Here is a 14,161-nt window from a genome sequence, read left to right on the forward strand (position 1 = left end):
CCTAAAAAAAATTAATTAGGGATTTTAATTGTATTAGCACCTGTGAAGAAGTTTATACTTTGTGATGTATAACACAATATAGTTAGAAAATACTGTATCTTCTCTACATTACATTTCTGATGATTTTTTGCTGAAATGCTAGAAACAATCATGCTGCATTTTTCAAAAATCCTGTACTAAGTATTGATCACGAAATCTCACCTTTGCAAATGCATCAAGACTTTTATAGCACGGTCAACAGTTCAACGCAATACCAAGGGATTCATTTTCACAGATGAAAAGCGTAACTGATTTCTTATGCAGAGCAGGTAATTGAATGAATCTAAAAGGTTTCTGAAGCTACGCATTACAAGCAAAAAGCAATCCGGGCTCCTTCCTGATTCTACACTGGAGGAGGACTCAGCGATACACTATCTCTCTCTACTTTCCCATGTGTTAGATTCCACACAGAGAAAGCACAGGCACATAGCCCAGACAGGTGCCACAGCACATCAGAGCAGGAACACAGGACACAGCCTAAATTATGTCTGCGACAATGTTTCTGCACAACTGCTTTATTTACCAATCCAGCTCTGGTATCATCGCATTAAAATTAGGCACACAAAATGCACAAAGTTTGAGCATGAGTCTGTGACCACGGCATCATTAATGTTTTCAGTCTCACTGTTTCTCAGATGCAATTGAAGGACCATCTAACTTTTAAAAAGAGGTATCTTGCACAGTGCTGCCACACAATTTCCAAATTTGTACATGTGAAATGTATTTTCCTCTCATTTTATTAGCTTTTTTTGTAAGAATGGGAGTATGTGCAAGACCTTGTGTGCAAGAGTGTGTATGGCACATGTTCTTTTTGATTTGCTTTACAATGGCTGCCTGAATCAGATTCCAGGATGTTACAGATTAGGCCTTTATTCACTACACCTAATATTTAACACCTTAGCAGTTATAAAATAAAATACTGTATTTTAAGCAATTCTTACCACTAAATACTAAATCAAAGTCCTTTTTTCCTGTTTTTAATCCTAAGAGGGAAGTAGTTGCTACAGCTAAAAAAAGAGAAAAATCAGAATAAAATCAAACTGAAATAACTATTTCTTGAGAGCTATTCCTTTTAATTAAATGACAACGTTTATGAAGTAATGGAAACCTTGCAAATAGGACAAATAAACATGCTCACAGGCAGCCTAACAATGTAGATTATTTTTAGATTTTTCACTTACGGCAGTTGGCTTCATCACAGCTATTTGAACAGTGAGGTGTAAAATCACAAAATTTGTCAGATGAAATACATTCTCCATTCCCACATGAAAAAAGTCCCGGTGCACAGTAAAAAGATGAAGAATTAGTGCCTGTAAACTCTGTTTCCCCTTAAAAAATAGAAAGGAAAATACATGTAAAAACAYATGTATAAAATTGTAAAATGCACTTTTTATCATCTTTGAATATAACAATGTACAAAGCATGTGGAATCGCCTATAAAGTGAGCTAGATTACATCACARTTGATAGAAAATACAATTGATATTAAGTTCTGGGGCCTTTACCAGTGTATTATTCTTGACAGTATTCAAACACTTGAATGAAAATATATCAAAAACACCTTAGAGGTCAATGGCCAAGCTCCAGTTTAGAGGAGAGGCTCTGTGCACAGTCTCTCTCTCACAGCTAGTTCAACAGCCTGCCTTTTTTCCTCACAATCAAAAGCAAGTCTTCCACAAAAATTTTGTGCTGTAACTGGTTTCAGAAACAATTTCTCTGACGAAATAGTGGGTTCAGTTCACAATGAGAATTCCAAAAAGCTGAAGTTGTTTTTATACCACTACTAGCTTGCAACCTCAAACTACACATGAGAAAACACCCCCAATTTAAATGAAGAAAAAAAAAGCAAAGATTACCAATTTTATTTCGGTAGAGTTCTAAAGAGAGAGCCAGTGAGAGAGGAATGACATGCAACTTTTCATCTTTTTTGTTTAAATTAGCTTATTTAGATACTCATAACCATTTTTCAGACAGGTTTTTTTTTTTTTTTTTGAAAAAGCACACCTTGCTAAAAATTGTACCTTTGTGACTGATAAGAAAATATGGGAGTTGTAGGGAAAATAAGTAAAGCAAATTATTTTTTCTTCAAATACCTAGCTATTGCCAATTGGATCATATATGGGGATCAGGGAAACATTAAAAACACAAGACTGCAATTTTCTACTATGCCTTTAAATTTTCTAATCAAGAAGAAATATACCCAGATTTCTGCTGGGTATAACCCATCAGTATTACCACTAACTGCATGTATGTCCACACCATTTTAGAGAAGTAGTCACTACTAATAAAGAGCACCAAGATGCAGCACAAGTCTGACAGAAGGTTATAGTTATTATATGTTTCTATCCATTTCCACTTTGAGATTACAGAGGATGGGCACACAGACAAGTTTAGCAGGACTGTAACTGCTTAACTGTATGTTAGGTATTTGATAGCAATGATGGGTGTATCCCCTTGCCCCAAGGAAAATTCAGCGGAATTTGCCCTTCAGTGGAAGATGTAGGATACTTTGTTTTTATCTCAGCATCCAAATGTGAATAATGGCAGATACCACATAGTAAATGACATCTGGAAATTCCCACGACAGCTTACTTCACAGAAGCTCGACTGTAAACTAGTTTTAGCAGCTAAYGTGTAACACAGGATGAAAGTCTTCATTATAGGGAACCCKTTACTACAAATGGACTTTTTTCTGAGGTTGCTCTACTTTCTTACAGGTATTTTGAAGTTGTCAGTTGAGTCTCAGTTTAATCTAACAGATAGTGTGGAAAATGTATTTCAAAATATCAGAATAGAAGGAATTTAAATAATGTTTAAATAGGATCATATTCTTGGTAGATGTGAACTGGGATAGCTACTAAAATAAATAAATAAATAAATCAGCCACTGAAACTCCGAAAATTTACATGGGTTGAAAATCTGGCCCATGAAGTATTTTAATTTCCTGGCTTACAGAAAGTACATGATATCATACAGCTGAAAGCTACCTCTCTCTTGCTTTTTAAAAATGTACCGTAATGAACTTTAATGAGGCAATATAAAGCCCTGTAACTTTTTGATTGGGATTTTACAATCTGCATAGTTGTAGCGTCTAAATAAGATTATGCAGAAACCAAGCTGCCCATGAAAGGTTAAAATATTTGTGAACAGAGCTACTCTTTCATTGAATTACTTTGTTTGAAGAAGTCACAAATTATCCACATAACTAGAACAATTTTCCTGAAAATACTTTTCAACAAAACRAAAAAAAAATTGCAGCACAACGTTTTGTCCTGCAGGTCTATTGAAAGCTACAGAGCTTGCCTTTGCTTTCTTGGCTGATACCTGAAAGTGGTTTATTCATAACTCCACATTCCTCTGTTACACTGATATCATCAACAGCAACGGTAGCATTTTTTGATGGAATTGTAGCTTGTAAAATTATCTGTAAATACAAAGAAATAAATAAGCTCATTAAAGATGACATTACAAAAAGATACATATATATTCCCTTATAATTTACTACATCTGTACAGGAAGTAAATACTGCCTACAACCAACTCTGATTATCATTAGCCAGCAAAAACTGTGATTGAAATTTGAATGCTAAGACAGAAGTCAAAAAYGTACTGCTTAACTCTCAAAAGTCATAACTACCTTTACAGAAAGCTATGTAACCCAAATCATCCAGTTTCAACCACAAGTGGTAACAACCATCACTACCTGAATGAACTGTTTTCCTGGTGGAACCATTAGAAATCATACACCTTTTAAAATAAGCTATTCAGGGTACCCAAATGTGGGGGTTTACAGCTCCATTTAATTGAGACAAGAATTCATCTATACTATGTCTGCTGAAGTCAACAAGGCATTTCCATACAACAAATCCATGCTGTGTGTTGCGTGTGTTAAGATATATTTTAAAACACAATGTGTAAGATTTTCTGCCAGCTAGCAAATTCATTATTGATTCTCCTCATTTCCAGTTTTCTACCTATAAATAAAGCTAAGATACAAAGATATGAAGATTTTTTTATTTTAAAAAAATCACTTTTTTTACATGTGGTGCAGTAAGTGTAAGGTTGTAAGGATGCATTTGTAAGCAGAAGGAAATATTCAGCAGATCACAAATGGAAGTAAAGTTCAGTCATAACTTACCAATGACTGAGTTGCTTTCTTAGACCTCATTTTACAAAAATGAGACACAAAATGAAAGGCAAAAACTGGAATTTTGATTTGTTAAATATTAATATTTGAATTGCTGATCCCCCCAACAGTTGCATTCTAAATTTTAGTAAAGTGTAGTTTCCTGAGATTATGTAGAAATAAAATTAAACTCAACAGCTGCTAATTGTTTCTGTGATCAATGCTGCAAGTTGAAGTCCACGGATCTGCACTTATCCTGCCTTTAGCCAACATAATTAGGTCCTCATTTTGAACAGCAGCTTCTATAGCAAGTCCATTTCTTTTAATCTACTGCACAACTCCTGCTTGATTTTTATTATGAAAAGGTGATTCTAATGCACAAAATGCTGAAACAATGTTTTTCCTCTTTAATAGGTACATCTATATAAAGAGCTGAATGGAATTCCATTTTATACAAACATTAAAGAATACAAAATTCTCATTTTATATTTCATTTTTAAAGCAAGTTAATTCTAAAGACCAAATTAGAATAACTGTTTGAAAGCAACAAAAATGTAATTTCTAAATACCTGAAAAGGTAAGTCCTCAGCTACAGTTTCTACAGGTATACTGGCTTTTGTCCACTGCAGATCAGGCAATCCTGAAATGTCACACAGTTTTTCCAAACTGCCATCCAGGACAGTTCTTTTAAAGACATAAAGCTGGGAATCCTGAGATAACTGATACCAAAATCTTACCTGTTGAAAGAATTTTTAATTAATAATTAATAATTTAATTCGCCACTGTAAAAACTTCATCATCAATCTGCAATATATTAAATATTAACTCACATACTTTGTAACACAGAATGACATACACACCCATAGGCCTAAACACAGCTTTGGTATAGAAGAAACAAATCTATAAAGCCATGGCATGCTGAGGAGCAGTATTATGTCCAAAAGTAAAACCATAATAAAAACAAAAAACATTTTTAAAATTTACTTTTAATTTGTATCTATCAGCTGATACAGATTGACTGATATGACCTCTCAACTCATTTTTAATTCATTTTTAGCTTCACCTTAGAAGYTTCTCAGAAAAAATTTTTTTTTTGCAAATACTGAGTACCAGGACAGTTTCAAAAGCATGTTAACCTCAGAGGTGTGACAGTTGAGGTATTTACATGAAAGAAGCCTTATGATCTTCTGTTTCCACGATCAACCTAAATGACAGATGTTTAAAATAACCTACTGATCTCCTAGAACAAACAGATTGATCAATGTATGGGAAGAAAACACAAAGTGTAGGTAGGTGAGACTATAAAAACTAGTTTGCCAAGCAGAAAAGATGAAAAAACAAAGGACTAACTCCACTATCCCTCCCCTGCCGGGGAGGGATCCCCCCTGCCTACAAGGGGAACAATACAGAGTATACCTGATGCCTTTAAATTTGTAAAATATTACCCAGAAAAAAAATCAGCTAATAGAACTGCAAGGAAGAAATGTGATTTTCAAAAACTGATTTTTTTTTCCTTCTTCTGAGTCCTTTCCTGCTTTTTTACATAGTAAGAGACTAAAATTCCTTCATCTGCAAACTCTTCACTTCCCTGCAGAGTCTTGATAATACCTGAATTAAAAAGTAAAAAGAGGCCTTTAAACAGGTCTTCCCACCCTGATTTTCCGTCCATCTTTATATGATCTTACACTGTGTATCTTGGATGCTCACACCACAGACAGGATGTTTCCTATACTTTTTCAGATTACACTAACTTTTAAACAACAGGGCTGATGAATGCAGACCATTTTAGGACAACAGCCAAATGAAACTACTGCATTATTTTGCAGGATGATAACAAATACCAGAAAATCTATCTTTGACCTTAGGACAACCACAGACTTCAGTGAAGCAGATACAGGTGTTATCCAACTTTAAGTTAGACAGAAGATGTAATCAAGCTTTTATTAGAGTAAGATAGCTAACACAGTAGACTCTACAGGTCCTGGAAAAGAATTATGTTAAAGACTGTAACAGGCAAAACAGTCTTCACTCACATAATTTTTGCTTTATTTAATCTATTGCCACACAATAACACAAACTTCCAATCACTAATTCGGGTATAAACAAACACTTAAGAAAACACCCTTCCTCCCCTTCCATCAGGATTAACTTAAGTCAAACATCTATTATGCCCCTTTCCAAGTCTTAACTTCCCGTGTATTCGCTGTGGATTGCACTCAGTCTGGCCCGATTCCTTTGGTGAGGCAACGGGTGGTGCAGGAGGTGGGGGTCAGTGCAAATTGGTTTCTTCCTGCAGCTCCTTCCTCCTTACTCGTTCCCCTCCTCTGCTTCTTGCTTCTTATTCATTTTCCCCTGCTCCAGCATGGGTCCCTCACAGGCCCCAGTGCCCTCAGGCGTGCCCATGCTCCAGCATGGATCATGCTTCATAGGCCTTTGGGGGCATCCCTGCCCGGGGGGGGGCCCCCGGCCATGGTCYCTCGGGGGTGACCCTGCCCCGGCGTGGAGTGCCTACTTCCAAAAGCACATCCCCAGCCGTGTCCTCAGCAGTGTCTCTTCCCGTATGTCTCCTCCCTGCATCTTGCCAAGAGCATCTCCTCACATTTCTCCAAACATGTCTGTTTACATATCTCCTCCCCTTGAAGCCGCTGCTCTTTCTTAAGCACATTTGGGCAGGGGCACAGTGCTCCCCCGACCAGCTGGGTGGGTTGTTTAGGCTGATTTTGGAGCCGTCTGGAACCAGCTGTGAGCAGCACAGGAGGGTTCATGGCCTCTTCCCACACAGGTCACCCCTGCAGCCCTGCTACCCAAACCCTGCCCTTTACGCCCAACAGAGGAACAAAAAGATTTTCCTGAAAAGTACCACAGAGGAAGCTGGGTTTTTTATTTTGGATGCCAAATGTGTTTGTATTTACATACCTAACAGACAAGACCAAATTGCACACATCTTCCAAAAGCTGGTTGAAGATACTCCTCACTTCCCATAATCTGCTTTATTTTTAACTATCACAGATTAAATGGAAAGTCAACCCACTCGACACACGTGCTGGCATAGAGTACTTTGAACCTAGCTGCAGTCTTCCAGGACCCTCCTTCTGAGTGCTACAGTACTAGGTAAAATAAATAACTGCACTGGAAAGCAACACTGAGTAACTTAGCCAGAATGGCTTTTTTTCGCACTTTGAGTTAACAAAATAGTTTAACAAAAGGCAAACCTGTCATCCAAAGCAGAACTTGAATATAAAAGTGCTCATTTCCAGAAGAATAAATCCACGTAAAAGCATAAGCATTAACTCAAGTATATATGATGGTCAAATTAACTTTTTTTTTCTTTTCTAACACAACAGGGAAGCAGTAGTTATGAGTGCCCAGATTCTGATAGAAGTCTTTTCTTCAGCAAATTTTCACATTAACATATGCATTAAAGCTATAGATCTTTTTCCTCCTAGCAAGTTGAACAGCAGGACTGATGAATTTGAAAATTGCTTACGTTCAGAACATTAACTACTAACCTGAAAATCATTATGCATACAGATTCACTACTTTTCACATCAGGTCCTGAATTTAATTTGGCCATAAAATTGCCAAATACACCAAAGATATTACACTTTTGCTATGTGTGAACCAAGAATTTCCTTTTACTTATGTTCTGTAGTACAAGGTAGATCAGCAATTAATGACAGAAGCACTCTTTGTTGCAACACACGTCGTTATTTTTTAAGCTCTGCTGCTTTCATGGTTGGTGGACTTGGCCTTTCAGTTTCCCATAGCGCTTCTTTTTCTCCCACTCTTGAAAATTATGTATTGTACAAGATAATCTCAAAACCTATTAATAAATTGAAATACTTTCATGTGTTTTTTTTTTTCATCAGGCAGCCTAAGGGACACAAAGGAGCAGGTATACAAACATTTCTCAAAATTAGCTGTTTGAAGAACTATACTGTAAACAAACTAGAACCGAGTAAGGTTTGCATTTATTAAATAGCTTTTCAAATGTAAATTGTTTGTTCTGTGTTTTCATTTCATAAGGAATCAAATAAAATTATCTTTACTCTCTATGGCTACATCTTCCACTTTAGGGAGATTACCATGTCCATTAATCTGCCATAGACAGAGAGCTGAGATCAGAAATTTGCTTCTACAATTCTAAAACCTGAGCTAAATGTAGATGTTTGTTAGCTGACAGCTGTAGAAAGACTCAGCTACAAGAAAAAAAAACACAGAAAGAAATTACTTCTGAGCTTCAATCACCAGTAAGGCACAATATAAAATTGTTATCCTTCAACTCCGATTTTTTTCTTTTAAACAACTGGAGCCAAACAACTTGTAAAGCCATTAATAAGCATAGATCTCTTTATGTAGATCCCTTTATCCTCTCAGTGGGACATCCAACAGAGGGCAACATCACACATTTTTACACAGCATAATGCACCAATACATGTCCTAATGAGCAACCCCTACTCTTTGCTCCCTCCCAGAACTAAAAGTCTGCAGTGAAAATGTGGCAGAAAGCCAACCTTCCAGTCTCCAGAAACACTCTTTGCAGACTTGTATGGCTGGATAAGGACTCACACTCATTTTTACTGAGTCTGGGAACTCAAAATAACACAATACGTGCATACTCAAAATTTAAAAAAAGATTATAGTTAACTTTGAACTGCCGAAATGTATGCATATGATCATGGCATTTATGCTTATTTTGCATACAGACCAACCTCTACAATAGATCTAACCAGAAGGATTCATTGATTCACATACCAGTTGTGCCCAGCTCACCTTAAGATTCTAAGATCAAGTTCATCTGTACTCAAAAGCTGCTTATCTACTCAGTATCCAAGTCTATAAAAGAGAAATGAAACTGCCTGAGCCTTCAGGCAACCTTTGTTCTCGAATTTTTAAATCAGTATTCTCTGCTAACTATTCCAAATTAATTCCCTACTGTAAATTAAACAATGTCCCAAGTTTCTTCTTGTGAAGCCCTCAGAGTTTCAATAACATGGCAGCTGTGGAAACTGCCTAAAAATCTCTTCTGTCAAAGTGTCACTCACTCATTACTGGAGAAAAGTCACTTTAAAGTTAGACTATTTGTTGACGATAGTGAGAACAGATCTGAAAGGATTAGAATTTCCATTTTTATGGTTAGTTCAGAATGTTAGCAGACTGCTATTCAGCTTACTTTGAACTGGCTGAAAACAGTAAATTCTTTGCTGTAAAAATTTTATGTTCTTGATTTTTTTTATCCCAAATTGTGAAGACTGTTCAAAAAGCTGTTTTATGCCTAAAATATATATGTATACATTTCCAGGAAGGGAGGAAAGGTGTTAGGAGACCTGAAAGAAAAAAAAAGAAGAAGAAGAAGAAGAAAAAAAAAAAGGCCTATTTCTGTTTGGCTGAAAAGTTTTTGCCCAATTTCCCCTTCTATCTGTGTGTGTGTGGGGGGGGGGGGAACGGCCTCCAGCTCTGGAGAGCTTCCATCCCATGTATGCTGGCCACACACAGAGCCACAGCCCTCAGTCTCCCTGCCTGCCCACCTAAGTTAAAACTGAGTGAGAAAAGGAGCCCAAATGCTCTAGAGAGCCACTGAACCCTCGGCAGTGCAGCTGGCTGCTGCCAGGCTGGGCGTCAGGTGGAGCAGCGCTAGCAGGTATGTCCAATAGAATCACAGAATGGTTGAGGTTGGAAAGGACCTCTGGAGATCATCTAGTCCAAACCCCCTGCTCAAGCAGGGTCACCCAGAGCACATTGCACAGGATTGCGTCCAGGCAGGTTTTGAATATCTCCAGAGAAGGAGACTCCACAACCTCTCTGGGCAACCTSTKCCAGTGCTCTGYCACCCTCACAGTGAAAAAGTATTTCCTCATGTTCAGATGGAAGTGTCTGTGTTTCAGTTTGTGCCCGTTGCCTCGCGTCCTGTCGCTGGGCACCACTGAAAAGAGTCTGGTCCCATCCTCTCGACACCCTCCCTTCAGATACTTGTACACRTTGATAAGATCTCCTCTCAGCCTTCTCCTCTCCAGGCTAAACAGGCCCAGCTCTCTCAGTCTTTCCTCATAAGAGAGATGCTCCAGTCCCCTAATCATCTTTGTAGCCCTTTGCTGGACTTGCTCCAGTAGTGCCACATATGCCGTGCCAGCAGGTACGCTGCACAACACGTGTGCCACAGATGCAAGAGCCGGAAAGAATCACGTAAGCCTCAAGGTTCAGAGCTCATCAGGGTCTTCCTGATATTCAAAGCCCAAATTATTGCCCCAGCAAGCAAGAAGTGATGAGGAGGGCATGCTGGAGCCTTCCTGAACATTAGCGAATGCTGGTCCGGCACAGCTCTGAATGGTACCATTCAATGCCTTCTGTGTTTCCTGCAGTAGCAATCTTTCCTGAAATTTGCAGAGCTTCTTATTTTACCCTCAATGGGGAAAATGGCCATGGCATGGGTATCTATTTTGTTTCTGATTCTTTACAATGCTATGATGAAATGCAAAGATTAAGCACTAAGAATGACAGCAAGCAGTTGCCTTTCAGTTGCTTAAAAGGCTTCTGCTCCTCAGCTGGAAGTTACAGCCATTCAGCTGAGAGAGCTAGTAATTGATTGACATGTGCAGTCCCAGTCAGGTACAATTTCAAATAAAACAGATTCATTGAAGCCAACACTTGCTTCAGGTCTAATACTACTACACTAATAAGGGCCTAAGAAGCCCTTGTCCTGCTAGAAAAAAATTCTGCTATTGGTTGTGTCTCTTACATGCTGACATTGTTTTCTGATATTTTTATTTCTAAACAAGATTTTTCCTAAGTGAGTGTGATGGTGTGCTCCTTTCCCCCGCAATGTACTCTCTCCCCCTCAACTTGACCTCCCTGTAAACAGCATGTATGTAGGGGCTAGTTGAGCATGCACCAACTAAAGCCTGTCTAGTATGCAAATATGAGTCAATCATCTCCCCCCCATAAATAGGGGGCAGCCCAGAGCCCATTGAGCTCTCCTGCACAGCAGCGGGCTGCACTGCAGAACCTCCTCTTGAGCAGGGACGCCTCTCAAGGTTACTCCTCGAGGCTGAGAGATTCCTTACCTGCGACAGATCCTCGATAAGTGATTAATAGCATGCTGAACTTTTGCGAACTTTGCAAAACTTTGCTGAGTTATATCTCTGATTAATTGTGCACATAATCCCTTAGACATAAACAGTTGACCAAATCTGGGACTAGGACTGAATCCAGCTGCACCTAGGCTTCTCTCCGAAGGAGTTTAGAAAGCAAGGGGGTCCTTTCCGAACCTCGTGACTCAATGGGAGGGTCTCCTTCACACACTCCTTTAGACATAAACTGTTGACCAAGTCTGGGACTAGGACTGGATTCAGCTGCACCTAGGCTCCTCCAAGGGGGAGTTTAGAAAGCAAGGGGGTCCTTTCTGAACCTCGTGACTCAATTCTCTGTTGCACATGCATCTGACCCTGTCCTTCATGCAGTAAATAACTGAGTGAACCTTGCCAGTCAAACCTCATTAAATCGTTCTTATTTACGATTGAACTTTAAGTCACTGTCTTACCGCAATAAACATAGTGCTGCTTCCCTCTTATGAGTGAAGTGCATCACTCCTTTCGTGACAGTGAGATCACAGTCTCTAGTCTATACTGATTTTCAAAAATTAGGCAACCAGTCTAAATTTTGGTATTTGTTTTCTTCAAAGCCTCTCTTTACCACTGAACACAAGAAAATGATTTTGCAATGCTTTCTCCATTTTTTCTTTTCTTCTCCATGACTTCTTAAATCAGAAAGCAGCATACAGTGGCAAAATAAAAATAAAGAGTAAGTACATATCTTAGGTTCTGCCCAGTATGGAGTAAGTTTTGAAAAGTTACAAAGTAGAAAACTAAAAAAGACTCAGGAAAAGGGAAAAAATATACTAAAATTGTACAATATCCATTCACTTTATTCAGTTGGCAAAAAAGATAAACAAAAATTCAGTTAAAAATGTTCTGTTGTAGTGTGTGTGTGTGAGTGTGTGTCTGCGCATTATATATATATATATATATATATATCACACCAGGGGAGATTTATTTAAGTTCTATTTTAAATCTGTGAATTTTGTTGAAAGTGCCAACATTAGTCAAAAAACGGTATTGCTGTTTTTCATTTAAGGCTTTTCCATTGCTTAGTGCTTCTTGACCCGTTTCTTTCTGGTAGCTTTCTAGTTTGTCAGATCAACCACCATGCTGCTACTCTTGCATTCCTCTACAGAGCCACAAGACATTTGACAGAAAAACACTTTGAGGTAAACTCTCAAGCACTGCATTGATCAGCTTTTAAAAAACAACCTCCTCAAACCGTCAATTAAAATTTACTATGTGTTTGGAGCATGGTAGGTAATTCTCTCCAGTCACTTCAGCATAGCTAATCTGTATAATAACTTCAAACAACAGATCTACTGTTATGGATGTTTGAGGTAAAASTATTTCCTGCTTACAGATGACAGAGTGATTCTTTCCCAGCTCTTGCTCGTAAGTCAGGCTGATTTGACTGTGAGTGTATATGGCCCTAACATTGTTGTTCAGCGATGTTTTTCCCAGCATACAAAAAACTGAAGTATAGCCTGCTGAGTCACCTTGTGGATGATTTAAACTGAATAATAATCAGATACAAACAAGGCAGCAAAAAGCCTGCTGCATCTCCCTCCAGCCAAAGAGTCAGTCTGTAACTCCTTCCGCCATTAATGAAATGGATCCAGTTTCTCTGTAAACAACTCTTATAGCAAGAAGAACACCATATATGGACATCAGGTGACTGATAACTTACAAAAGTGAGGACAGTTACCTGACAACAGGAAAGTCCAGGGGACAGCTTGATGAGGAAAGGGCTCCCCAAGTAAGCCATGGCCATTTCGGTGTTCCTCTGTTGTGATCCATCAAAGTAAATGTATGCTCCTGTAAACAAATTCAGAGAAATATGTCCAGTGGCAAGTAGTCACCTGAGAAAATTAACTCTCTCTTAAAGGCCTCCTCAGGCACATGGACCTCATTCATACACCTAAACACGTGGAATGGCATTCCTTTCAATTCAGCCTCAGTAGGTTCGGTTCATCCTCTCTAGGAGGATGTTGTAATAGACTGTGACAACTAGTATCTATATAGGTAAAAGACAAAACAGAGTTGCTAAATGCTCCTGCTGTTCCTCCCCAGTAAAATTAACATGCTATCAGTCCACAGATGAGGAAAGAAGGGGAAGGAAAAAACAGTAGTTCAGCAACTTGGGTAACAATTGCTRAGGCTATCCTGTCATGGTGCCTGCAAGCACTTAAAGCTGAGGAAATATATACAGAGCACTGCAAAACAAGTTCAAATGCTGCTTCTACAAGGGCTTTACTGTGCAGAACATATTCCACWGGATTCATTCTTTCATCTGCCTTCTTCAGGCAAAAGTCTTAAGACCTCAGTCCCCCAAACACAAATGTGACCTCCCATCCCCTCTGCATTCCCTGCCTCTCCACTCCCAGCGCAGTCATGGTCTGAGCTGGAACACAGAGCGCCCAGGAGATCAAACAACACACAGCTCAGCTGGGATCCCTAAAAGACACATACCCATTGGCTTAAATAGCATCACAAGTAGAATTTAGAATTAAAATTAATTTCCTTTAAGATACAGTATTCACTCTCAGCACAGCACAACTGATTTTAAGCATGCTAACAATGTTGCAAATCATGGGAGCCAATGGAAAAAGCTGTGTTTTCTCATGGGGTCCACAGACTGACATTGTTGTCTGTGCTAGTGGGGATGAAAGCTTAATTAAAGATCTAATCTGAACTCTGTCAAATGAACTGCCTTTGGATTTGAACTACAGCAGATGTGCTTCAGACAAAGGTAGGAAAGGATAAACATCTTCAAGGGGCCCTAAAACAGCATATTTTGAATGCCGTCAGTGCTGCCTTCACTGAATACTGAGACTTTTTCATGAAACTCTATGCAAAATAACACTAAAGGCTCAGTCTTGTTTGCACATTGATATTATACTT

The 14,161-nt window shown here is 38.6% G+C and overlaps 1 protein-coding gene across 1 annotated transcript in view; it reads right to left on the reverse strand.

Moving 5' to 3' along the window:
- The window catches only part of MALRD1 (MAM and LDL receptor class A domain containing 1), an 81,411-nt gene that overhangs the window by 23,224 nt on the left and 44,026 nt on the right, over positions 1 to 14,161 (reverse strand). Inside the window, exons 11-13 of the mRNA XM_026071967.1 lie at positions 12,966 to 13,075; positions 4,733 to 4,900; positions 3,342 to 3,462 (exon numbers count right to left, since the gene is read on the reverse strand). Of these exons, the coding sequence (XP_025927752.1) occupies positions 3,342 to 3,462; positions 4,733 to 4,900; positions 12,966 to 13,075 (399 nt within the window). The remainder of the gene's footprint in view (positions 1 to 3,341; positions 3,463 to 4,732; positions 4,901 to 12,965; positions 13,076 to 14,161) is intronic.

Source organism: Apteryx rowi, unplaced genomic scaffold, assembly GCF_003343035.1.
Source record: "Apteryx rowi isolate R43461 unplaced genomic scaffold, aptRow1 scaffold_333, whole genome shotgun sequence".
Taxonomy (NCBI): domain Eukaryota; kingdom Metazoa; phylum Chordata; class Aves; order Apterygiformes; family Apterygidae; genus Apteryx; species Apteryx rowi.